Source organism: Nematolebias whitei, chromosome 19 (genome assembly GCF_014905685.2).
Source record: "Nematolebias whitei isolate Nwh7 chromosome 19, NemWhi1, whole genome shotgun sequence".
Taxonomy (NCBI): Eukaryota; Metazoa; Chordata; class Actinopteri; order Cyprinodontiformes; family Rivulidae; genus Nematolebias; species Nematolebias whitei.
This window is the reverse complement of record NC_056516.1, coordinates 25,141,768-25,168,825: the sequence shown is the minus strand read 5'-3', so window position 1 is coordinate 25,168,825 and position 27,058 is coordinate 25,141,768. Positions and strand designations below refer to the sequence as shown.

The window sequence follows — 27,058 nt, the reverse complement described above, 5'->3', positions numbered from 1 at the left end:
AAAGATGCTTGTGCTAATGTAGGGGCGTGGGCACGGAGGTGCAGTGGTTAGAGCTGCTCGCAGAATTGCCTTTCTCTGTGGAGTTTGAACGTTTTCTCTGTGCATGCGTGGGCTTCCTCACATGGACCAAAAACATGCACGTTAGGTTAATGAATAATTCAAAATGCCTCTCGGGGAAAGTGAGTTTGGTCATTTGTCTCGTTGCCATTGGACTTGCGGCCTGTCTATTCCTCATATTTTACAAGATCACTAAATAGTTTTACGCCCAGTCAAGTCGTCAAACATATCCTGCAAGTTCTAATTGTTTATTGACCAACAATAGTCAGGAGTTCTGCGCAGGGCGTGAACCGAAGAAGTGAAGCGACTTATGTAAGGAAACATGGCTCCGTTCCAGCATTGTTCCAGCTAAACGCCCAACCTCTTTCTCTTGCGTTCTTTTACAGGTAATGCCTCGTTCAAAAATCAGAAAAGAAGAAGAAGAAAAAAACAGGCCCGTGAAACTCAAAATCTATTTTACATCCGACTCTCAAGGCAGCTGTAGATTTACACTTTTATTTACACAACGTTAAAAACGAAGGCGAGCACAAATGCATGACTCAAGTGCTCGGATTTTAAAAGCTCCTCCCTGAATGCTTGTGCCGCTGCAACGTTAGCACTTAAAAACACGTTTTCCCACACCTCGTTTGCTCGTTTTGGGAGAACGTTCCAGCTCAGGCCTTGGTGAGTCGTTGGCACATTGGTGAAACCAAAAAGACACTTTTCTCCCCTTCAGTTGCGTACTAGTACACGGCGCAAACATTCCCAGAAACACACAACACTGGTTCTGTACTCACTGTCAAATACTGCCGTGTTTTATGACTGGCATGTATTTTCCTTCCCTCAGGTGCAGTCTGTTTTTAGTCCCACCGTCACACTCATACAAGTTCAGTTTTAGTTACACTGCCGTGCCTTTATGTGCTTGGTGAAACATTAGCTGTGCAGCCAGTATTCGAGTACCGTAGTCACTTTTGTCTCTCAGTCACCATAAAAGGAAAAATAGTACCAGATCTTGGCAAAAAAGGCACATTCCAATGCCTTCAGTTTGTTTCCAGCATTTTCAATATCGTCTTTTCAAGTTTTATTACTTCTTTGTAAAAATCCAGCAAAGGCCACAGCGGTGGGCACCAGAGGTACGTTTTAGGAGTGATCGAGTGTTGTTGGCACAAGTTGGCAGAGGGTGCTTTTGATCATCGTGCATAAATAGTGTCCATATAAAAGGTCGCTCCTCCGTCTTTCGTTATCCCAGGTTATTCCCCATCTGTTAACAGAGCAACAGGATTAACAGTGAAATCAAGTACATCTGCCTCTTTTTTCTCCTTCTTCCCCCGCATGCTGTCGTATTCTGGCACTGAAATATTTCAATGGCAATGTTTGATCAACGATGTAGCGATTGTGCTAGACTTGTGCTTAAGCGTGACACCACCACCAAAACAACATGTATAAGCGCACAGAATAAAAACTAATGTACTGTTGGTCGGCTAATAATCTATCAATTAAGCTCTTGTAATCCTAAACTCACATTCGTTTCATATGTGAGCATCTTCATTCTGTTTATATATTTTTGCCATCTATGCTGCTAACGTCAACTACCTCAAAACGGCTGTAGACCTTCTTCTCCTTCCTCAGACTTTCTATCCTCTTCAGTAACCCCTCCCTCTCCTGGTTGTTGCCCGTTGTTCGCAGGAATCGGTTCTTTTTCAAGGGGTTCGGCGCCTCCAGTCCTTTCTCTGCAGCGGCGCCGTCTTTGTCAGCGACGGTTTCTTCTCGCTCCTGACGGTTTTTCTGGCTGTTGGCAGAGATTTGCTCCAGAATGACTTTAGTGTCGTCTCGCAGGTTGCTGCTGAACAAAACCGAGCTTCCCGGGGTCTGGTGCCGCGACGAGACTGACGTCCCTGTTGACGTTTTGTGATTAGCAGAGGATTGATCGGCAGCTGTGGGTCCTGTGTCTTTCGCTAAAGAGCTCTGCTTTTTGCCGTCATCATCAGCTACCTCCATGACCGTGCTCATGACCTTCTCTTCTCCTGGGGCTTTCTTTTCTTTATCCTTTGGTCCCAAGAACCCCTTTAACCTCAGGGTTTGTTTCTTCAGGAACTCAAGCGTCTTACCTTCACCAAGAGTGTTTATAGATGTGTTGGATCCCATAAGCTTTTGCAGTTTTTCCCTGGACTCTTCATGTAGTAGAGTTGAAGAACTATGGGAGCGGCTCTTTTTCATCTCGCTCTTCTCTGCGTCTGTTGCATCCATGCTCAGAACCTCTTCACCGCAAGAGATCCGACGAGGATTCAGTGCTTTAATCTTCAGCGGGTCTTTCTTGAAGATCTTTGGTGAAGAAAGAGGTTTCAGTAATTTAGGAACGTCTTTCTTTTGACCTTCTGGTTCATTTTCATCTTTACGAGGTTGCGATGTCTCCGAAAACTTTAAGGAACTCACAAAGGGCTTGGGAGAGAGGATTGAGTGTTTTAAACTTATTGAATTTCTGCGAGGGGCTTCAGCCAGTTTTGTTGAAATGTCTGGCTTCTTTGGTTCCTGGTCTCCTGAAGTGAGAGTGAGAGTCGGGGTCTTTGGAGTGGGCACTGGGTTGAGTGGAAGTTTCTCAGAGAGGTCTGGTTTCTTTTCAGGAGGTTCTGGGGCCTTTACAGATCTCTCCGTCTCCATCTTTGAGGCTTTCCTCTTAGCTTCCAGGTCTTTAAAATACTGCAGTCTAGTAGCTACATCATTCACATTTAAGGACGAGTCAACGCTAGGTTTCTCAACAGCTGGTGTTGTTTTTTCTTCTTTGTTGGATGTCTGAGGTTCCTCCTTCACTTTAACCTCCGTTTTCACTTCTGTATTCGTTTTCTCTTGCTCCTTTTGTTTTTCCTCTTTCTCCTTCTCCTTTTCTCTCAAACTGTCTTTTTCCTCAAACTTCTTTCGCCACTCAAAAGGCTCACGTGACAAAGACCTCCTCTTTTCGAGGATTTGAGCCACAATGGACGAAGTACGTCCTGAATCCAACTGCTCATCTTCTTCCGTCGCTGGTTTTAGACCTAAGCTGCTGCTGCTGTGTATTTCTCCCTTGGAAGATGCAAATATAAGTGAAGAGCGGAGGCGAGAGCTACGTTGAAGAAGTGGGTTAATGCGTGAACGGACTGACTCGTGTCTGGACAGAAACATATCTGTAGTATCCTTCGTCTCTGCTTCTTCTCCCGCCTCTCTTGTTGCTCCTCTCTCCGACTCCCTGTCCTTTTCGTTCTTTATTTCCCAGTCTTTTTTCTCCAGAAAAGACGACCTGAAATCACTTAAAGAAGAACGTAAATCCTTTGTTGCTAGTGGAGCAAAGTCTTTATTACTACTCTCAGGCAATTTTGGCTTTCCGAAGCGTGGTCTCAGTATATCTGGTCTCGGTTTGGGGGCAACATTTGGTGGTTCCTTTATTCCAAAGCGTGACACTGAAATTTCCGGTGCAGCAGGTTGCTCAGAGGGTTGAGGCTCATCAAACGCATCACCTCCCATTGGTTGAGACAAACCATCTTCTCCAGCCTCCTCATAAGTACTTAGATAGGAGTTGATCCTCCAACTCCTCAGGCCTTGCTTGACACTTGGGTCTTCATCGTACTCTTGATCAGACTGCTTGTGAAACAGTTTTTTCTCTGGTGGATGGAGCTGTGTCGGTGAAGTCTGACAGGCATATGCTTGACCAATGGTTGGCCTCTTGTGGCCAGATCCTCCTTCATACCTCCCAGCTAATGGAGGGCCATGAAGCCCGTCAGGTCCTTTAAGGTCCTCAGATGAAAAGTACTCTCTGTTCTCAAGTGGAAGCTCTCGATCTGAGCGATAGCTCGAGTCTGAATACTGATCGATGGCGAGGTGCGGCGAACGGCCTCGAAGTCTATCGTAGTGTCCCTGACCAGAATCTGGCCCAGGTCCTTCACTGTAGTAATGGCTACCTAGCAACTGCTCCCTGTGAAATAAAACATATCTTAGTTTCTTATAGATATGTAATAACAAAGGTATTCATGATGCATTCCAGTTATTATGATCTACTACAGTCAACCAACATCAAACAATAGAGAGTACGTACCTGTGGAAGTCTGTCTCATCCAGATTGTTCATGACTCTGTGCTTCATGTATTGCCTGGAAGATGAGTAGGTTTCCTGAGTTCCTTCTGCATAGCTGTGCCTCTTGTAAGCACTTGAGCTCATCTCCATTTGCCTGGACACTATAGACTTTCCCTGATCTAAAAACGACTGCTGCAGACGAAACTGCTGCTGAGAATATTTCCCAATTGTAATCCCTGTGCCAGGTTCAAGCGTGTGACGAAAGGGGTCGTTCCTTCGGAAAGGGTTACGATCTGAGTCTCCGTAGGGGAAGGCCGAGGGAAGCTCGGGCTGTCTTCTGTAACCAACAGGGTTACGCAAAGACTGTGACCTCTTTAAACCAAACTGGGAGTAATTGCTGGGGTCAGTAATGGCGAGTGGTCCACTGGATGCATCAATGACCAGGGGCTCCGATTGAGCAAAGAGAATTCGAAACTCCTCATCAAATGTGGAGACCAATTCTCCGAGGAAGAGGTGAGCGATGCAGCGGTGTATTTTCTCATAAGACCACATGAAACTAGAAGATATTTAAAAAAAAGAGGCAAAATGTTGTAACAAATTCTAAATTATTACCATTTTCATGAAATAATATCATAAATAAATGAGTCACCTGTAGTTCCCACTGAGCACAGCCCTGCAGTCAGTCAACATGAAACGATCTTTCACCTGCCCTTTAAAGGATTTTCCTGTCCGGGAGTGATACGTTATTCCTCCAACGGTCCTGACACGCATCATCTGGGGAAAAAAATAACATTTTATGAGTGTTAATGGCTTAAAAAACCTTCTTGAATAGTTGGAAATGATGTAAGAAACCGTGCATAAAACAGAAACTTACAGGAATTAAGTCTAAGTTGACTTTGCAGCCGATGACCATAGAGACAAAGTGATGAGCGTCCTGCTCATCCAGTAAAATGTAAACTGGAACATGGCGTGCTGCTGCCTCCAGTAAGTCGGAAAAAATGTCAACATCTGTGAACGTGTCCATCACGATGGCAATAACCTGGACAAGAAGCACAATCACATCTAAGTCAGTCATAACATAATTTGACTGTTTTCTCACAAGTTTTGCTTATTGGTTTCAAATTGTGACGCTTTTGCTGGACCAGACAAAAGATAGTCACAATTTCACGTACATTTACACAATTTGAGAGAACCTAGGCAGCTTTTTGTTGTCTCTTAACTGTTTTAAACATTATTACCTTATACATGTATATAAGCACATTTATTTACATTATTTAAACTATTCAGTCAAAATGATGGGTTAAATCTGGAATCCTCACTCAGCTGCATGTAGCCATCAAAAAGCAACCTTTGGTTCAACTTTTCTACTCAATAACTGATATTTAATGCCCTTTTGACTACGCTCACTATATCAGCAATAAAATGTGGGTGAATCTCTACTAATTTTACATAATAAAGAAAGATAGTGCAGAAAGAGTAGTGAGTCGTTCCGTTTTAAAGCTGTCTGTCCTTCATGTGCGTGCTAAGACGATCACGTCTGCGTAATCACAAAAGAGACAAAGTCGATGCCTGCCAGACACAGACAAGCTCTGTAATCTACTAACAGAAACGTAAGACAAGTAGAGCTACAATCCATCACTCCAACAGGTTTGACTGCTTGTCACGTGTGGCTTCTGTTGATCATATTTTTATTTTTGCTAAGGGCCAACCAGTTGGAAATTTGACTAAAAGGGTGTGGTGGCAAAGTAGCCAGAGGCAGACATAATGTGAGATTGAACTAACAACTGTGTACTCCAACACTAGTTAATGTAAACGTAAGTCATTGTCAGCTCTGGATTTAACCTCCCACGTATCCATTTTCTTACCCCCCCACCCCGTCTTGTCCTTGCCGTACTGTAGTGCTTTTCTCCAGCAGTCACAGAGGGAGAGGTGAGGTACACCCTGGACAGGTCACAAGTCCATCCACATAGAGACAAATGAGACAAACAACCACTCGCATTCTTTCTCACACCAAGGCACACATGCATGTTATTGATCGGTGCATGCAGGGGAGAACATGCCAACTCCACCCAGAAAGGTACCAAGCTGAGAGGAGACGGCTCTAACTACTGCAATGCTGTGCTGCCCCTTTTATCTAGGCCTGTCACGATAACAAATTTTGCTGGGCGATTAATTGTCTCAGAATTTATTGCAATAAACGATAATATTGTCTGAAATTTGACAATAATTAGTAGTTATTGTCAAATTTAAGAAGAAACGTTTGTTAATTTGTTTTGAGCGTAGCACCTTTTTGACCACAGTATGGCAGTATAAGACTGAACCAAAAGATGGATAGTGAGGGAGCGAGCAGCGTGTTTCTTTAAGAAAAATGGGAGGGAGGCCCCTTGACACAAGGGCTGGTCTCTCCTTCCTTTTTTTTTGGTTCTCCATATGGCGGATGCTCATTGTGGTTTGAGCTCTTTAGCATAACATTTTTCACACAAAGCTTTTAATAAAAAAAATCAGTAAACAAGTTCTCAGCTTCTTTTTGCAGAGAAAAACAAACTTTTTTTTACACAAAGGCACAGGTTTCAACCATGAATTTTGGAGCTTCGACAAGACGGAGGTTGTTTCCTGAGGTCAACCTGTTAGGTTAGCTTGTAGCTTAGCTTCTCAGCTTAGCTGCTTTTAACGATCCAATAACACGATTTTGGACGATTAAAACAGATTTTAAAGAGAAAAAGGAGGGCTCAGTGAAGAACACCAGAGTTGAGCCTTTTGTCATCCAGTGTCTTCAGTAGAAAGAGAGAGACATGAAGAAATGATAAAGCCGATAAATGAAAATTAGTTTGATAATTTTCATTTATCATGTGATTAATTGATTTATTGTTTATCGTGACAGGCCTACCTGTCAATAATGAACAATGACAATGAAATAAAGAAACTTCATACACATGGGCATCATCACTAGACGGAGCTGAGGGTCATATGCGCTTTTCATCACCCCAGCTTCAAGGTCAAGGTCAGAAGTCAAGGTCAAAGTTAAAGGTTTTTGCTTTTCAAGACGATAACTTCTGATCTGCTCCAGATAATTTAATGAAGCTTCATACACGTATGCATTACTACTAGACAGAGTGTTGCATACACTTATCATCAACCTAGCTTCAAAGTCAAAGTAAAAAAAAAAAATCAAGGTCAAATATTATAAAGGGTCTTTGCTTGTCTGGACCGTTGCTATAGATTGCTGTAAAATAGTTGCCAAATGTGGTCATCTTGATTCATTTTCATTGAGAAGACAACACTAAAAAACAAATATAAAATGACCTAATCGCTTTAATTAGTACATATGTGTACAAAAATACTTATGAATCATATTTGTATGTATATATGTACTTCTATTATCAGTAAATGTTTCAATATCATCTTTTAAAGTCTATTTTTCTCAGACAAAAGAAAACAAACCAGGTTGATAACTTTCACTAGTATCAGGTCTCTTTTGTAAATGAGCCCCCGAGGCTCAATGGGATTAATCTGTATAAATAAAGGTTGGATGAACCCTCTCTGTCTCTTTTACTTACTTGTCGAGCGTTCTTGATGAGTCTCCGGGCCTGCTCTTTAATGCTTGGCATGTCTGCGTCGGAGGGGTTGACCAGAGTGGTAACCTCTGTGGGTCCAACAAAGCTGTGCTGCAACATCGGCCATCCCAGATCCAGTCCTGGCGCTGCCAGGTCGGACTGCATTGGCCAGTAGGTGTCTGAGGAGCCCTCGGTCTCTTGACCCCCCTCATAATACGTCAACTCTGGGACTCCTGAGCTCTGATTTGGTATCTGAAGTGTGGACTTGATATATTCGATTTCCGTCTGGGACAGGAAATTTACAATATTTGCCTTCTGGAGAAATTCATAGTAACCCTGTTGCAATAGAACACACACAAATTCAGTAAATAAAAACAAGCCAGTCTATATGCATTTTAACTGCAGACAAAATTTACAAAAAGAATATTAAATACCTCAACGTCCTTCTCTATCAGGTCATCAATAGCTAAACGATACTCCTCGCGGTAATGTGGGGGCAGGTAGTTTGGGTCGAGAGGATTGTCTCCGATCGATGAACTCTGTGACCGGTGCGCCATCGTTAAATTGGTTGTGAGCCAAGTCAAGGATCAGGGTTGGACAGAATTTGAGTCTCTGCAGAAAAGTAAAAAAAAAAAGAAAAGCCACACTTCAGTTACAACGTTTGTCTTGGGATCTAAAGAGCAAGCAAAGCATCAAAAGCAGAAGTTTTCCTGTGTTCAAATCACCTTGTTTTTGTAGTTGGACTTAACTGTAATAACACACCACACCCCCATTAAAGACAAACAATATTTCAATTAAATATCCCATTGGGTGGTGAAAGAAAGAAGCCTTTGTGTTAGGATGCACACTCATACTTGTTACCAGTAACCATCGAAACAAAGCAACTGTTGTTGGAGAGCCAAGAAGACCAGGGCAGTGAATTTAACAGCTACTTTGTTCAGATTATCTCACTGCAGTTGTGAGAATACTGAATAAAACATTTTATTTGATGCCACCGTTTCGATCGAGCAGAGAGACATGCGGATTTATGTGAACGTTTCAATTCAATTTATTACAAACCGGATTCCAAAAAAGTTGGGACACTAAACAAATTGTGAATAAAAACTGAATGCAATGATGTGGAGGTGCCAACATCTAATATTTTATTCAGAATAGAACACAAATCACAGATCAAAAGTTTAAACAGAGAGAATGTATCATTTTAAGGGAAAAATCTGTTGTTTCCAAATTTCATGGCGTCAACAAATCCCAAAAAAGTTGGGACAAGTCCATTTTTACCACTGTGTGGCATCCCCCCTTCTTCTTACAACACTCAACAGACGTCTGGGGACAGAGGAGACCAGTTTCTCAAGTTTAGAAATAGGAATGCTCTCCCATTCATGTCTAATACAGGCCTCTAACTGTTCAATCGTCTTGGGCCTTCTTTGTTGCACCTTCCTCTTTATGATGCGCCAAATGTTCTCTATAGGTGAAAGATCTGGACTGCAGGCTGGCCATTTCAGTACCCGGATCCTTCTCCTACGTAGCCATGATGTTGTGATTGCTGCAGAATGTGGTCTGGCATTATCGTGTTGAAAAATGCAGGGTCTTCCCTGAAAGAGATGACGTCTAGATGGGAGCATATGTTGTTCTAGAACCTGAACATAGTTCTCTGCATTAATGGTGCCTTTCCAGACATGCAAGCTGCCCATGCCACAAGCGCTCATGCAACCCCATACCATCAGTGATGCAGGCTTCTGAACGGAGCGTTGATAACAACTTGGGCTATCCTTGTCCTCTCTGGTCCGGATGACATGGCGTCCCAGTGTTCCATAAAGAACTTCAAATCGTGACTCATCTGACCACAGAACAGTCTTCCATTTTGCCACACTCCATTTTAAATGACCCCTGGCCCAGTGCAAACGTCTGAGCTTGTGGAGCTTGCTTAGAAATGGCTTCCTCTTTGCACTGTAGAGTTTCAGCTGGCAACGGCGGATGGCACGGTGGATTGTGTTCACTGACAATGCTTTCTGGAAGTATTCCTTAGCCCATTCTGTTATTTCCTTGACAGTGGCATTCCTGTTTGAGGTGCAGCGATGTTTAAGGGCCCGGAGATCACGAGCATCCAGTAGTTTTACGGCCTTGACCCTTACGCACAGCGATTGTTCCAGATTCTCTGAATCTTTTGATGATGTTATGCACGGTTGATGATGATAACTTAAAAGTCTTTGCTATTTTACGCTGGGTAACACCATTCTGGTATTGCTGCACTATCTTTCTGCGCAACAATGGTGGAATTGGTGATCCTCTTACCATCTTGGCTTCTGAGAGACACTGACACTCTGAGAAGCTCTTTTTATACCCAATCATGTTGTCAGTTGACCTAATTAGTGTTAATTGGTCTTCCAGATGTTCGTTATATGCTCAATTTCCTTTTTCCAGCCACTTATTGCTACTTGTCCCAACTTTTTGGGGATTTGTTGACACTGTGAAATTTTGAATCAACATATTTTTCCTTTAAAATGTTACATTTACTCAGATTAAACTTTTGATCTGTCATCGATGTTATATTACGAATAAAATATTGACATTTGCTATCTCCACGTCATTGAATTCAGTTTTTATTCACAATTTGTTTAGTGTCCCAACTTTTTTGAAATCCGGTTTGTATGTTGGCCAAGAATTCTTTGTTTGGTCAAAGACAACATGGCTTTGATCAAATTTAAATTTACACAAAAAAAAAAGGTTAAATCTAGGGATGCACGATATTATCGGCATGGTATCGGACGATTTTAGCGATAAAGCTAAATATTGGGCATTCCATCAAAATAACACAGATATAAAAGTTGCTGTTTTTTGTATGACAATCCAGTGACGAGGACGCCTGCAGCGCCAGCACGTTATGACGTCACGCGCGCCTACCTATGTCATGAATAAATTTGACATTAAACATAATCCAAGTTGAAATGTTACATCATTTTCAGTCCCCCTTTTGACATCTGCATTTGGTAGCAGGCCAAACTGACAAAAACTATGCAGAATAATATTATTTTAATTCCACAGCAGAGAAAGCTATGTAGTCTGTAAGTAGGTCTAAAGTATTGTATCGGTTATCGGCCAAACAAGTTTTAACATATCAGTATATTGGATATCAGCCAAAAATCCAATATTGTGCATCCCTAGTTAAATCACGTCAACTGGACAGGTTTTTCTTTTTTGGGGGGAGGAACGTTTTGTCTTTCATCTGAAAAACTTCGTCAGTCTGAGGCCTGCCAACACAGATCTGTCTTATAAATAGCACCTCCTTGATGTGTTTCAAGCCAGCCCTCTGTGAAATGCCCAGAAACTAACTTACACATGCAAAAAGGGGACCATCTGTCCAAAACAATCGAGCATCATGCATAACAATCAAATGTTTTATGCCAGATGGCCAACTTGCTACTCACAGAAACAAGCTGAGGACACATTAGTACATGGACTCAGACTCTAAAAACCTCTTTTTTTTACAGTAAACGAACCAGATTTTAGACTAATAACTTCAAACTATTCATTATAAACAGTCTTTGACAGTGCAGTTTGTATATATGATTTTACTTGAATCTATCTGTTGTAAATCTTATAGTTAATTCTTCACCCAGTTTATACATATGAAAAGGATAAATGCTATATTCAGAACACCGATGACATTTTCTGCAATTGACTAAACCTTAATAGAGCTAATGATTAGCTCAAGTTGGAAACTGGGCAATTCATAAAACAAATAAACCAAGATGAAGAAAATACAATGGGAAGAAGGCAGACAAACAGTCACAGGAGAGAAAAGTGGATGAGTGAGGCAGAGGTGGGAAAGGCAGGAGGAGGTGTTGTACAGACAGGTTCTTTCATATTTCAGCTCAGGGAACTCGTCGTGCCGGTGCGTCATCCTTAGACCTTGTCGAGAAAAGTCCGTCAGCCGTGGCAAGCGAGATAAATGTGAGGGGCGCAAGGAGTGAACTGAAAACTATGACAAGACTTTTAATTTACCTAAAACTTAAAACACCGTGACGTAACTTTGTTGTCTGTTTTAATTACAGGGAGTTAGTTCACAGAAGGGATTAGTTGCTCATCTTTATTCAAGTTCAACACTACTATTGTACTTAATGTGAATTAACAGATTCCTGAGATGCAACTCTAAAAGATTTTGTTTGGCAGCGGATTAAAGAAAACAAGCGTGATGAATAAATGACAAATGCTTAGGGCTTGAATCTATTTAGGACTGATAGATAATAGATTATAGCCTTTTGCAGCAATTTTCTAGTAAAAATAAATCTTTTGTGCGTCGTAACAGGAGGCAAAACATCCATTCGTTAGAGCTACAGCTGACTGATAGTGTGAGGCCTGGGCCCTGCTGTAAAGGTGTGTACGATGTGTTCTGTGTAAATGTTCAGGAACAGCGACGAGCCTGATGCTGGCGATAGAGAAGGGTAAAAGTCCTAAGCTGTAATCAGAGGGAGAACCCGCCTTACTCAGTGAACTGGTGAGTCATTGAGTAGCCTGGTGTGGCGAGGCCAGGGGATAAACGTGCAACAGACTGCTGTGTGGTGGTGATTCACGCTCAATGGTTGACATCCTGTTTTCATGCTTATTTTGAACCATACAAATAAGGCATGTTTATGCTGTCGGTTTTCTCAGTTCACTCGACTGACATTACTGCTAATCCCTGAAGAGGAGGACACTGAACTGATCTATTCTTTACTGGGAAAGTTTTCTGCTCTCACTTTATCTGCTTAAAGAGATGACTCACTACTTTGTATCAAGTATGCCTCTGTGGAAAAGTTATGAACAACAGACTCTTATCTGTTGTAGATAGCTCTTTGAACAGACTCGGGTTGGAGAAATCGAAGTTAATTCTAACCAGACCACTGAGCTATAGCCCAAACTGAGCCAAGACCAAAGTGTGTTGCTGCTGTCTTAAAATAACTCACGATTTCAAACTTTTCCAAACAGCTCATGCAAACAGCATCTTATAGGTTGCTGTCAATTTAGCTTTATATTATTTGCAAGTGAAAATAACGGCAGCAGCTAGCTTTAGCTCTTTCAATGCAGCCTGCAGCACTTTCTGCAGGAATATCATAGTCTTTCTACTGGATTAACTGTGTAATGTGAAACTGACAACAATGCAAAGGTTTATAAAAAAAACTGTTTGCACGACTGTCAAATATTTTAGTCTGGAGTTGTTTTATGATAGCAGCAATTCACTTCGGCCTTGTCCCCTGTTAGTTTTTTCACTTTGGTCCAAATTAAACTGTTTCTCATACTGAGGTCGTCCAAGGAGCTACCTACAACAGGTAAGATATTGACGCTCTTAATCGTTCTGCAGAACCAGACTTTAAAGATGAAATGTGCTGACAGCCCCAGACTGAAAGACGTGCTCAAACAAAATGTCAAGCATGTGAGGTAACGCAACAATCCAGCTGTTCGAGCCCTTGGAACAAAGACAAACATGGTTCCTGACCATTTTAGCTTCTTCATCATTTGCTTTCAAACAGAGAAAAATACAGAAGTCTGTCAACTACAGGAAGTTTGTCTAAATTTAAGATTTACTAAATGCTTGTTTTGTGAAACAGAAGTATTCATTATATCATCAGTTGATAATCAAAACTTTTGGGATGACTAGAGGATGACGATGAGCCGAACCATTCGGACCCTGAGGTGGATACGAGTCAAGGAAGTCGCACTGAACGGATCGTGGTGGTTTCTTCTCTTCTTTACCCGTTCACCTCTGCAGGAATAGCAGAGATAGGATGGACTTTCACCATCTCACCTGGCTGATGGGTAGCATATCAAAACAAACACTGACGCTTTGTTGTTATGGCAACAGAAATGAGCATCAAACCTCAGGTAGTGACGAACGATGATCAGGATCTCTGTTTTTCTTTGAGATATAAAGCTTATCCACACCAGGAGGAGCTAACCTAAATGTAGCGTACACAAAGCCCGAGTGAAACTCTAAACCAGCCGAACTCAGACTGCAGCGTCTCAAGGATGGTAATACTCAAATGGGAACACTGTTAACTGCTACGCATGCCAGTGGCTTACTTTCAGCATTCCTGCCTGAACGCTGACATGAAACGACAGACTGAAACTTCTGAAATGTTATTAGTCTCGACATGTGAATCGGTGAGGGAGGGGAAGAAGAAAAAAAAAAAAAAAAGGCCCGGGGAGACGCAAACCATCAAGAACTATCAGTCTCTTCCTGTCGCAACACACATCTGAACACACCTAACTGAACAAACACGGCGATTGATCGGGCATTCCTCTTGCTGTGTGACGATTCGGTGTGAACGCATCAGCCAAAAGAACAGGTTTGGAGGGATGAGCCTGTAAAGTCCTGATGGTCCTGTCAGGACATTTCTGCGTTGCTGGATTAACGCACACAAACCGAGGCAAGTCCACTTCTGCCTCCGAGTATCATCACACCTCCAGGCGGCTGTTGAATGAAACACAAAAGAAGGCTCAAGGACAGATGAATGTGACAACGCACGCTGGCTCTCATCCTCCTTTCTCTCTGCGTCTAGAAAAACAGGTCCACTGAGCTCCCCGTCATCTGTTCCAACTGCCTCGGGGCCTGCGGTCAGCGCCGCTGGAAACTCAAGCAGTTAAAAGCGTATAAATGCTCCTACTTTTTCCAGCTTCTTCTTTTCTGCAGCACATTAACGCTTTACGAACAGACTCGGGCCTTTTGAAACACGGGCAAAGCGCACAAACTAATGAGCGACTCTGCGTCTGCCATATGGTCGACGGGACAATAATAAATTAATAAAGCTGGCACTTTTTTTTTTGCAAGACTGCAAACATCACAAATTACAACCACATGTTGGACTTCTTTAGTGACGAGCTGTGAACGCATCAAGGGTAAAAGCTGTGAAACAGAAGCGTCTTGTGTATGTAATTAAGTGATCGTTAGAGCCATGCAAACCAGTCTTCCTAGTCTGCAGACTGGACTGGGATCTTAAGCAAAGCATTGTTCAAACATGGCAGAAGACATGCCATACGCATCATTTCTTCTTTAATGTGGCTTCTGTTCTGGGTGCTTTCACGTTTAATTTCCTGAACTGACTGGAAAGTTAGTTTTTACAGTTTACTGGCAACAGCAACTGTTCAGGTTTCCCACAGCAGACTTAATCCTCTATAACCTGTAGGCCAAGGTGCTGCCTTGAAAGAGAATAATACTAATGTTGCTTTGTAAATAGGCTTCACCAAAATATGAGAGTATAATTGGTACAAATGGCAGCTGCAGTTTTCTTTTTATTTCGTACCTTGTCACTTTCTTGCTCGTTCCCTCTTCGACGAGTTCCGCTCTCCTCGGTGAAAGCACCGACCTGCAGGTCTCCGTCTCGTCCGTGTGTCACATTCCTCAGCTCGGACAGCAGCTCCACCCAACACCCCCCGCCCCGGTCGGTGGACACCCCTCCACTGCAGCTCCCAATGCCCGGGCTGAGAGCTCCGCTCGGCGGCCTGTGGTCCTCCAGAGCCTCCGCTGAATGAGGAAGGAGCCGGGGCGAAGGAGCAGGAAGGGCTTTCCCACCGACCAGGCTCCTCCCAGAGCTGCTGGTTGGAAGTCTCCTCCTCCTGCTTTATTTCAAATGTGCGCTTCGGTCGGTTTTTTTTATTTATTTATTTTATTTTATTTTTAATCACCCTTCGCAGAAAGGCGGACGATTTTATCGACAAAACTGCCCAAAGTTTATTGAAACTTTCAGGAAGTAATCATTGAGCCTCCACAACTTGTGGAGCCGAGACGATCCAAGATGGCTTCCTAAGAAAACACACAAAAAAATAATAAATCTAACTCCTTTGACTTTGATCTAACATTTGTTGCGGTGGTAGCTGACACTCATCCACAACACCTATCCTGAGTGCTCACATATTCTGCAAGATAACGCATGCTCAATAATCCAGGTAGAAAAATCGAACAAAGTTGCAGTAAATCCTCTGGATAGTTTAAAATAATGTATTTTGTTCAAAAGACTTAGCGGTAATTGTCAGTTTGAGGAGCTGCACTAAACTCAGTCTTATAAATAGCACCTTTTCATAGTGGATCAACCAGTTTGCTGGTGACAGCCAAAACTGTTCACATGATAAAGGAGGACCATCAGCCTAACGACTGATCGTTAGTGCCCTGATGGCCACTTGCTATTCACAGGGGGCTGAGTGATACTAGCAATAACAGCATCGTAAGTGGGTAACAACTGGACACGGAAGCCTCCGCCCCGTTTAATGATGGATGGTTTCTCTTTACAAAGATGGTGTCTTTCACTCCTCTCTCAAACATTCCTCTCTATCAAGGATATTTGAGAGAGGAGTGAAGGAAGCCATCTTTGTGAAGAAAAAACATCCATCTTTAAATGGGGCAAAGGCTTCCGTGTCCAGTTGTTACCCACTTACAATGCTGTTATTGCTAGTATAAGCCCTCTGAATATCCAGATGCATGCTCAATAATCCAGGTAGAAAAATCTAAAAAAAAGTTCAGTCTGGTCCTCTGGACATTCACATCCTCTGTGAATAGCAAGTGGCCATCAGGGCACTAACGATCAGTCATTAGGCTGATGGTCCTCCTTTATCATGTGAACAGACAGTTTTGGCTGCCACCAGCAAACTGGTTGATCCACTATGAGAAGGTGTATTTTGAGTAGCTCCTCAGATTGACAAAGTCTTTTGGATAAAAGATGAAATGTTTCAACAATTTTTATTTTTTTAATCTGTCCAGAGGACATGACTTAACTTTGTTAGATTTGTTTTAAAACGTTTCGTTGACTGTTTGATGTTATCTTTCCATCATAAATCACTTGGATTTGAATGAAACTTTCAGGAAATAATCAATGTATGTATTTATTATTTTACATCGAATTACTTTTTTGGAGCCACCCCAGTTCAAAATGGCTGCCACAGCCAACATCTTTAGAAAATATAAAAGTGGCAGTAATTCAGTAAACCTATAGGCTACAGATATTGCTAGAATTTGGTGTGGTAGTAGCTGAGAGTCAGTCACAACACGTATCCAAGGGATTCTGATTTTGCAAGATCTTTAATTAAAGCTTTATCTTTACCTGTTGGAGTCAATCCTGCTGGCCTGTTAGCAAAATATTCCCTATAAATCCAATTGTTTGATGAATCTATAAATCTTTAACTGATTACCAGTGTGAGTCGATCCTTCAAGATTGCCGCCACAGCTAATTGACATTAGCCAACACAAAAATGACTATTTCAATACATTTTCCAGGTACTAATCCAAAATCTGATGTGGTAGTAGCTGAGAGTACTTCACGACACATACATGGCATGTGGCAATATTAAGGGTTGACTTAGTAAAAAATTTCAATGCAAAACCAGTAAATATTATCACTCCAGTTCATTATGTATTCATGCACATTTTGACCCAGTCTAGTCAAATTATTGGAACATGATTATGGTGGAGAGTATTTCTTTAGCCATATTGTGCTCCGATGGCTCAAACTTCAGCTGGGGAGTGTTTGTGTCAGGTCTTTTACAAAAAAAAAAAAAAGTTTGTTTTCACTCCGTTGGTGTCAAATTTTACAAGTGTACTTTATCGTTGAATAAATATGTTCTGCCATGTTTGTTCATACGTGTAAGCTTGCACCAGCTCAGATGTGCACACATTTGCATCACAAATATAAACTAATGAGACCGTCGTAAACTTCAAATGTTGATTTTAAGGACGTCACAGAAGTACAAATAAATACGAGTAAAGCTCCGACAATGCACAGACCATTGTTGGCCACCCGAAATCGCCACCCCTCGAATGATTTTACTACCAGTTCCGGTCTAAAAGTCTGTGAAATAATTACATATACGCATTATTTTTTGGCATAAATAATGGCAGCCAAGGTGGACTTTTTCTCTGTTTTGTCTAGATTAAGTCTAGCTGGCACATGCACGTAAAATCTATATGACTCGTATTCTGATGAGCTTAAAAATCAACATTTTGCGTTTGTTTTGGATCACAGCTGAACTCGCTTAAGCAAGTTTTTCTCTTAAAAGTCTTTAAGTGGTCTTCAGGAGTTCTCACGCCTTTTTGACCTGCCAGACTTCTTTTTTTTTTTTTTTTTAAGACGTTGTTGCCTTTTGATCCCTGTTTGGACCAGATACTGCTTGGGTAATTGAAGCTGAGGATCAGACTCTGGGGAGGCCAGGCCATGACAGGGTTCCTTTGTGTGTTCAGGAATGTTTTTACAGCAGTGTGTTTGGGGACATGTTTGTTCTGAAAAATGAAGCCGTTTTTGCTTTGACACACCCCAGATGGTATTATTTACTGGATTCAAATCTGATGATGCATTTTTGAATAATAAGGGCACTTAAATGAGTTAAAATCTCCGACACTGACCCTGACAGAGGCTCCATGGTATTTTACAGACGGCTGTAGATTCACGGTCGCACCATCACATTTTTAATTTGGATTTGCGATGCCATCACACCTGCTGTCACAGATTTTCAGCACAAGTTGTGTGCAGTTTGAAGGCTCTACTTCTTTTTCCCCCTCTTAAAAAAAAAAAAAAAGTATTTTGATGGTTTCAGCCTGCCAGGAAATTCCTTAAAATAAAAATGTAAAAAGATACTTTTTAATACGTTGCCACAAATTCTATTCACTTCTCGAGACATTTACATCTAAATAAATCAGGTGTTAAGTGGACTAACAAAAGAACAAATTACGTTCCAATGATAATGTTTAAAGAAAACCTAACTTTTACTGACAGAGCTGTTGCTTCAGACCATTTTGAGACATTAATAATAATTTGAAATTAAAATGATAAAATATGCTGAGTGTCTCTACATGTTTTATAAGTCCACCATCGAGAAAACAAGCAGATCGCTTCAGCTTTGCTAATCGAGATTCAAGCAAAGTGGTGATAAATACATTTTTGTTAAGCACTAAGTTCATTTTCGAACCCCCTTTGGTGGTATTTCCTCAAACTAAGCATTTCCTCTGATAAGCCTTTAATAGATGACTTTTTCCAAATCTGTTACATTATTATTATTAAACTATAGACTTGTTAAATTTTGATTCCAGCAACATTTTTCTAAGAAATGTGGGGCAGGTTATGCTAATCACGTGTTGCATCACCTCCACTTTAAAAAACTAGCTCTAAATGTTCGAGATTTGAGAACACCAGTCTCGAAGGTATCCCCCCACCAAGGACATTTATAGTAATTTGTTGCATGACTCAATTATAAAATTATTAACTTTTGATGTTGACTGAAATCTGGATCCAAACATTTTTATTTGTTCGTGTTTTTCATAAAGTTTTGGCCATTCCACTGAGTTCATATGGTATCTGCGGCAGGTGCACCACAGCGGAAACAACCAGTCAAACAGTCTTGAAACCGTTTTTAAGCATTAATAATAAAGTTCAGATATTTGAAATTAAAATGTTAAGAATGCTGAGTGCCTCAAAGGAGCTCAAAGATTACAAGATGGGATGTTTCTCAGACTAAAAGGCAGATATGGTTTCATTTTACTGTAAATATGCATATTCTTTATGTTTGCTTTTGACCCCATACATTATAAAGTTTGAACTAATAACTGTGCTTGTAGTGATGGGCTGTGTTCATCATGCAGTAGTTTCAAATTATTTGTTTTTCAAATATGACATTTATATAGAACTTAGCTCAGACAGTTTCTGAATCTTTGACTGTAATTGTACTACAGATGATTAAAACCCCCAAAACTGTAGCTTTTTTTGTATACTTAACTTTTTGAATTAGCAGCTTTTCACAAATGTTTTCCAACTTTTTCGTTCCTGACCTAGTTACAAACCCATTTACAGTGAAAATAATCACATAATCGTCTACGCTGAGTTTATCACAGCATAAAAAAAAATTCAGTAAGATCTACATCAGCTAACTAAAACAAGGTTCTGCATGCTGAAAAACTTTGCTTGAATTAAGAATTTACTTTTTACTATATTCACAATTTTGTTCCATTCCTGCAGACTCCAACCAGATTTTTTTCATCCATCCATCCATCCATCATCTTCCGCTTATTCTGAAGTTGAGTCGCGGGGGAAGCAGTTTGAGCAGGGAGGTCCAGACATCTCTTTCAGTCACCTCTTCCAGCTCTTCTGGGAGGACTCCAAAGCGTTCCCAGGCCAACCGAGACATAGTCTCCCCAGCGTGTCCTGGGTCTTCTCCCACAGGCGCCCAGGATCTTTACCGGATGCCTGAACACCTCAACTGGCTCCTCTCGTTGTGGAGGAGCAGCGGTTCCGAGTCTCTTCCAGATAACTGAACTTCTCACCCTATCTGAGTCCTACCCTGTGGAGGAAACTCATTTCAACCGCCTGTATCTGTCATCTCGTTTTATTGGTCACTACCCAAAGTTTGTGGCCACAGGTGAAGGTAGGAACCACGACTGACTGGTAAACAGAGAGCTTTGCCTTACAGCTCAGCTCCCTCTTCACCACAATGGACCGGCACAGACACCGCAATACTGCAGACGCTGCACCAATCCGTCTGTCAATCTCACGTTCCATTCTTCCCTAACTAACTCATGAACAAAAACCCGAGATACTTGGAACTCCTCCACTTGAGGCAGAACCTCACCCTTGACCCAAAGAGAGCAATCCACCCTTTTCTGAATGAGGACCATGGCCTCAAATTTGGAGGTGCTGATCCTCATGCCACCCACCTCACACTCTGCTGTGAGCCGCTCCAGAAAGAGCTGAAAATCATGGCATGATGAGGCCAACAGGACCACATCATCTGCAAAGGGCAGATTTACTCCTGAGGCCACCGATGTACTAAAATGTACTGAAAACCATGATTCATGATGTGTAATGTCTCACAGTGACCTCTTCTCACTGACTGTTAATACAAACAAAGCTTCTCCAGTTTCAATCTGTTGAACGTTCACCCGCTCTAATATAGCAGTCGTGACATCAGCAAAATGTGATAAAAGTACGAGCCACTTGTGCGTGTTGCCCTTTGCCCTGAAACGTGTTCGTCTCACAGAACGCACCTCGCTCGATGCGCTTCTGATAGCCCACTCCATGACTGTATGTTGAGCTGCTCCTGAGGGTGTGTCTGTCTGCACAATCAGCTAATCTATTATCCACACACACAAACAGCAAAGGCTGCATGCTTCTGTTTACTCTTTTCCAGTTTGTTGAAACGCGCGTCTCTCGGCCTGGTCAAGTGCAAAACGACCGGACTAGGAGGTGCTTGCATACAGCTGTGCAGACCTGCCACATATTCTGAAATGCTAAGAGCGTCTTCATGCACCAATAATGTTCTGATAACAAACACAAGCAGGTAGAAAGACGCAGGGTGCGGCTGCTCGAAGGAATGTGCTTAAGGCATCTCACCACACCCAAGTACTTCTCCTTCATCCCCAACCCCCACCTTTCTTTTTTTTCCACACTCATCCTCCATCAGTCTCCTCCCTCTCTGAATCACCTGGCAGCCTTTCAGCAGGTACACCCGGGTCGGGACAAAACTCCGGCATGCACACCTGGCTGAGAGAGAGCCTGCCACGATTTCAGAAAAGCTTTTTCAACATCTTTTAGTGCAAACAGATGTGAGGTTTTATTTAGGACATTTTCTAAACTAGATGTATATGGGATGTTAACCATGCAAACATTATATAAATATAATAAACATACAATTAGAAGATGTGTACAAGTGAAAAGTGTCCAACAGTGAGTGAAAACATTTGTTAAAATCTTGTTTTTTTGGACACTTGCTGACTTTTACCACGTGATACCATGAGTAACCACCAGCAGGAAAGTTGTTTATGTATGAACCTAAATAATCCTCCAGATTAAAAAAAAAAAACAAAGATGAAGAGGAGATGCTGGTTGGGAATTGTTTGAATATGAACGATTCCAGTTCCCATCTATTCTTTTTAGAGGCAGGGTTCAAAAAATGTTTACATGGTAGAAATGTGCCAGCTAGTTCGTTCTGGATGAAATAGTTAGAACTTCTTTTTCAATTTTAATTCTATGAACTTTTTATTAACGTTACTATGAATTTCCCACAGGGCTATTTTCAACCAGTATATAAATATCAAACATGAACTTTTAATATAAACACTATGCATGTTCTTTTCACGAGAGCTTTATTTTTGAAAACCTTATCAAAATCTATTTCTACATGTCCAGTGTGTGATTCATTCAACCTTTAATTATACAAGTTAGTCTCATTGATTCGCGAGGACTCATTCATAAGACCAGTTTTAAACAAAGAACACAGATGAGGTAGACAATATACAATCATATAAAATGAAAAGTAAAAAGAAGAAATTATATAAAAACAAAACAACAGCTACATTATAAAAGTGTAAAATACTAAAAACAGGAACATGTTTGCGTTGACTTTTGCCATGAAGTTGTTTAAAATCCCTAAAGAAAGGTCCAAGTCGACAACTTCAGATCTTTTTGCAGAGTGTTCCAGGTTACAGAGTAAGAGAAGGCCTTTTTTTTGCTGAGTTTGGTCTGCACTGAGGATATACTGCAAGTAATTATGTCCTGAGAGCGCACGCTGTAGCTGCACTGATGAAGTCACATGCAGGAGGAAATATATGAAGGCAGCAGGTACAGTGTACAATCAGAAACTGTTCTTATTGAGGAAAACGACCATGTCTGCCTTCTCAGGCAGCATGTGTGAGCGTTCTGGACTGAGTGCGTCTCCTGCAGTGGAGAACACACGTTCGCTGGGAGTAGACGAAGCTTGAACGCATGAATATGATAAAGCGAGATCTGACAGCAACGGGTAAGCCTTGCGTTGCTTCCACCACCATGCAGCAGGGTCCTCAGACATACTGGTCGCTGGAACTTTCTGGTACAGCTGCAGCTCTCTCTCCGCTCGTTTCTTAATGGACATGGAGCTCTTCAGCGACATTAAGAGCTGTGCATCTTCCTCTTCAAAAAGCTCCTCCAGTGGAGTCTTTCTGGACAATTTGCAGAGAGGCGGTTCCTAAACAAACAACAGGTTCATCAGTATTCTCACTAAACATTCATTAAAGTCATGACCATTATTAAAATTGAGAACCTATACCATTTCAGCTATCATACACATCTCCTCCTCTTCCTTCACTCCCTCATTCTCAGACTTCACAGTGACCCCATGATCTCCACAGTCTTTCTCTGTTGACTACAAAAGAACATTACTAGCATTTAGATTTCAGATTTTAACAGCTGGAAAGGACAGGTGTGCATGAATGACATTTCACCTGCTCAATCAGCTTTCGCTGAATCTGGTCCCAGACACCGTCATCCACCTTCTTTTTAAAGCGCGGATCCAACGCAGTGGCCACTTGGAGAAAGTTCCTGATCTCATCATTCTGCAAAAACACACTCTTAAAATGTTTGATCAAGCCACAGGAACAAAGATAGTTCTATTCTTCATTAATTTCTTTCCCGCTGCCAGCCTCAGTCACTTACCTGGTAGTGCTCGGATAGGTTTGCCCAAATCTGATTTTTAAGGTTGGATACAAACACCGTGTCTCCCTCTTTCACGGTCAGATGTGCCTCAAGCTTCTGGAGAATGGGCAGTATCTGTCCGCACGTGGCACCCTTTTCTGAAGACACGCATGTGCACGTGTAGAGAAGTTTCATAAGATTTGTTAAGTCTTCTGCTCTCCGAAAATCCTCCTCAGTCAGCTGAGCAAGGCTGTATGAAAAAAGAACACAGAACACACAGAGCTGTGTTATAAATAGGTTTATTTCTATAAAACCCCTAGCTAGGCCTGTCACGATAACAAATTGTGCGGGACAATTAATTGTCTCAGAAATTATTGCGATAAAAAATAATATTGTTTGAAATTAGACAATAATCAATAATTATTGTCAAATTTAAGAAGAAATGTTGGTTAATTTGTGTGTTGTACCGTTTTTGGACCACTGGATGGCAGTATAAGACTAAAGGATGGATAGTGAGGGAGCGAGCAGCGTATTGCTATGAAAAATGGGAGGGAGGCCCATTGACGTGACATGGGCTGTCTCTCGTTGCTGTTTTCCGGTTCTCAAAATGGAGGGCCCTCGGTGTGGTTTGAGCTCTGTAGCATAGCGTTTTTCACACAAAGATTTTAATTTAAAAAACAAAAAACAGCTAAAAAGTTCTCAGCTTCTTTTTTCAGAGAAAAACAACTTTTTAGACAAAGGCACGGGTTTTAACCTTGAATTTTGGAGCTTTGACAAGAGAAAGAGGTTTTTTCCCCCGAGGTCAGCCTGTTAGCTTAGCTTCTCAGATTAGCTGCTTTTAATGATCCAAAAACGCGATTTTGGACAGTTAAAATAATTTTAAAGCGAAAAGAGAAAGGAAAGGGTCAGTGAAGAACACTGGAGTTGAGCCTTTTGTCATCCAGTGTCTTCAGAAGAAAGAGACACGAAGAAATGATAAAGCCGATAAATGAAAATGACGTTGATAATTTTCATTTATCATACAATTAATAGATTTATTGTGACAGGCCTACTAACATAGGCACTCTCTACATTAGCACATAGTCTATCATAGTGACAGCTCTATGTAGTAAGTCTGAGGCAAGACAATCCACTGATGCAGTGTATTCACTCCTATAACATTGAAATTCACATTTTGTGTGTATTGGTAGTTTTTGTGTCTAAGCTTCATATGTCAGGATCAAATATCTTATCCATCTCTACCTGTCTCTTTCCATATTCTTGCTCAGCCGTTGATCCAAGCTGGTTGCTAGAATTGCAGGGTACTGCTCTGTGAATCTCTCCAGCATTAGGTAAAAAGAATCCCAGCGCGTTCCCACATCTAGAATGAGCGAGTGTCGGGGCAGCTCTGATGGAAACAAGAACATTAATTTTAAGTCATTTAGCAGGTGCTTTTCATCCTAGGAGACAAACATTGTATTTAAAATATTGTAGTACTACTCCCCAGTACTCAGAAATAGTAATAATAATAATAAAAATGTCTATGTTAATGTCATAAACAATGCACAGCAGTTAAATAAAGTGAAGTTTGTGTTTCTTACTTAAAAGTTCTTGCTTCTCCCGGAGAACCATCTTTGCCACCAAGCACCTCTTCATCCACACAACAATGGTTCGGACCTTGGCTACCCACTGATTCAATGAATCTACGGCGTACAGACGTTGTGTTGCTATATTAAGAGTGTGGGCAAAGCAGCATATTTTCACCAACTGCAGCCGTTTAATGGCCTCATCCATACTGGCAGCATTATTTACAGTGATTGCCACAACTTTGTCAAAAATGCAGAACTCTGTCAGGATGTTACTGATTTCCTCTGCCACTACACCACCAGTTTGAGCTTCGTAAACAGCTTTTGTTTTTAGTACTTTCTGCTGCAGTTTGCCCTCTACTGTGTAATGTGCTGTGATGGTAAGGTAATGGTCCTGTGTGATGCTACTCCAGCCATCACATGTGAGTGCAACAGAGCTGACGTCACTGAGCTCTGTGATCACACTGGACTTCTCCTCCGTATACCAAGAAGGGATTAACTTGTTGGATAAGCAGTCCCTGGTAGGTGGCGTGTACATGGGGTTGAGGGTTTTCACCAAGTCCCTGCAAACATGTAAACAAACATTAATGTCACTTACTGTAACGTTAGCACTGTCGATTAGCTTAGCTTTATCGTTAACCAACCTAAATCTTGGTGATTCCACCTCTGACAAGGGACGCAACATTTTCACAATATACTCCATAACCTTTCTGTGACACTCGTTAATTTGCTGCACCGACATCTTTTCCTCGGACTCTATGATGAACGGAGCACAAGGCTGAGTCTGGTCAGCTGTTTGGCTAACATTAGCCATTTCTGGTCGTTTTTCTATGAAAAAAAAAAAAAAAAACATAGGCTAACGTTAGCATGGTGTTTGCATTTAAGTTGACTTACCGCTTTAAGTCGAGTATAACTTGTTAGCTGCCTTGATGTTGGTATATGACGTAGTTTATTATAGTTTTACTTACCTGATGCTGACTGCAGTGCGGTAGGCTGACGGTTGGAGCGGGAGGAGGCAGGTCTGCGCAGCGCGCAAATGACAGTGCACGGTGTTATTTCTATACCATGAACCCGGAGGTGTTTCATCATGTTGGTCGTGCACCCTCCTTTGCACGATATAAACTTACTGCAAGTCTTGCACTGAGCCGACTGGGCAGTTCTTCTATTGAAGTTAAGCCACACTTTCGATCGTGGCGGCCGCCTCCACTCGCTGTCCATGGCAACGCGCGCTTCCTACAAATTCTTCTTCGTTGGTGTTCGGCGACTTCTTCTTCCGGTCAGCGGAATAACTTTTTGTTAGAACTTTATTTACAACAAAATCTAGAACAACAGAAAAAGCATGACTTAAAACAATAAATTTTTAGATATCTGTTCTGAGATGATTGTAGCAGTTTTACAGTTTTTTAATCTACTTAATGAAGAATAGTATGACTTAATTTTTTTAATGAAACGGGAAGCAGGACTTATTATCCCTCCTCTTACTACAGTGAGTGAATGTGATACTTTCCAAAAAAGTTCAATCTGGTCCTCTGGACATTCAAAAAAACAAAAGCAAAACAAAGCAAAAAAAATTCTAGAAACGTTTTGTCTCTCATCCAAGAGACTTCCTCAGTCTGAGGTGCTGTTTTCAGCTCAGTCTCTTAAATAGCACCTTCTCAGAGTGGATCAACCAGTTTGCTGCTGACAACCAAAACCAGCTGATCACATGCTCAAGAAGGACCATCAGCCTAACAATGGATCATTAACACACTGATGGCTGTTTACTGTTCACAGAGGGCTGAGTGATACTAGCAATCACAGCATTGTAAGAGGGGGACAGTTGAACCCGGAGGCCTCCACCCCTGTTTAATGATGGACGATTTCTTTTCACAAAGATGGCCTCCTTTACTCCTCTCTCAAACCATCGTGATACTTTGCTATAAATATGACTACAGTATATTTATGGCATCAGAGAAAGCTGAGCTTAAATTATCCATATAAATAAAATGGTATCAGCATCAAAAGAAAGAATGTTAAGTTTGCGATTAATCCAGTTTCTGATGTCTGTCAAAACATTTTGAGAATATCGACATGAAAAAACAAATTCTCGAGGGATTCATCAGCATCAAATTTAAATCTTCTTTACAGAAGCATGGCTACAGGATATATTTTATTTATTATTTTTAAATGATTCTCCTTCACCTTAGGAGCTATAGGCCATTTGATAAATTTAGAATGAGCAGAAGTCATTATGGTTTTATGACTTGAGGTTTCTTGAAGAATCATTGTAATCACAGTAAATCCTTTGTCGCATATGTTATTGATAATCTTGTTATTGCATTTGAATTCAACTAATTACAGTCATTTAATTTTTTTGTGAGCATCAAAATGGTCACCTTTAAATATATATAATTATTTTAATTAACTGAATCAATGGATGGATGGATGGATGGATGGATGGATGGATGGATGGATGGATGGATGGACT

General features: G+C 41.3%; 2 protein-coding genes across 2 annotated transcripts; both read right to left on the bottom strand.

The window, feature by feature from the left end:
- Positions 1-20: 20 nt before the first annotated feature.
- Positions 21-15,129, bottom strand: fam83hb (family with sequence similarity 83 member Hb). Its single transcript, XM_037693558.1, has 8 exons — positions 14,909-15,129; positions 8,066-8,243; positions 7,635-7,967; positions 4,952-5,116; positions 4,727-4,851; positions 4,100-4,633; positions 1,630-3,979; positions 21-1,297 (listed from the first exon to the last, which is right to left on the bottom strand). Exons 2-8 carry the CDS (start codon positions 8,186-8,188, stop codon positions 1,277-1,279), a joined length of 3,651 nt encoding a protein of 1,216 aa, XP_037549486.1. The 5' UTR covers positions 8,189-8,243; positions 14,909-15,129; the 3' UTR covers positions 21-1,276.
- Positions 13,358-25,809, bottom strand: LOC119425438 (E3 SUMO-protein ligase ZBED1). Its single transcript, XM_037692965.1, has 10 exons — positions 25,560-25,809; positions 25,236-25,419; positions 24,607-25,154; positions 24,269-24,413; positions 23,048-23,276; positions 22,837-22,947; positions 22,662-22,757; positions 22,427-22,580; positions 14,909-15,129; positions 13,358-13,417 (listed from the first exon to the last, which is right to left on the bottom strand). The coding sequence occupies exons 1-10, from the start codon at positions 25,807-25,809 to the stop codon at positions 13,358-13,360; spliced, it is 1,998 nt and encodes a 665-aa protein (XP_037548893.1).
- Between the last annotated feature and the right edge of the window lie 1,249 nt (positions 25,810-27,058).

Bases quoted from the DNA above. Each gene is read 5' to 3' on its own strand.
- fam83hb (XM_037693558.1), bottom strand. From the start codon at position 8,188: ATGGCGCACCGGTCACAGAGTTCATCGATCGGAGACAATCCTCTCGAC. The intron at 4,634-4,726 runs GTGACTCATTTA...AATATCTTCTAG, and splicing joins GTGCTCAGTGGGAACTACAG to TTTCATGTGGTCTTATGAGA. The intron at 1,298-1,629 runs GTAGTTGACGTT...CTCTGTTAACAG, and splicing joins AGGTCTACAGCCGTTTTGAG to ATGGGGAATAACCTGGGATA.
- LOC119425438 (XM_037692965.1), bottom strand. From the start codon at position 25,809: ATGGACAGCGAGTGGAGGCGGCCGCCACGATCGAAAGTGTGGCTTAAC. The intron at 25,155-25,235 runs GTTGGTTAACGA...ACATGTTTGCAG, and splicing joins GTGGAATCACCAAGATTTAG to GGACTTGGTGAAAACCCTCA. The intron at 22,758-22,836 runs GTGAAATGTCAT...GTTCTTTTGTAG, and splicing joins AGCGAAAGCTGATTGAGCAG to TCAACAGAGAAAGACTGTGG.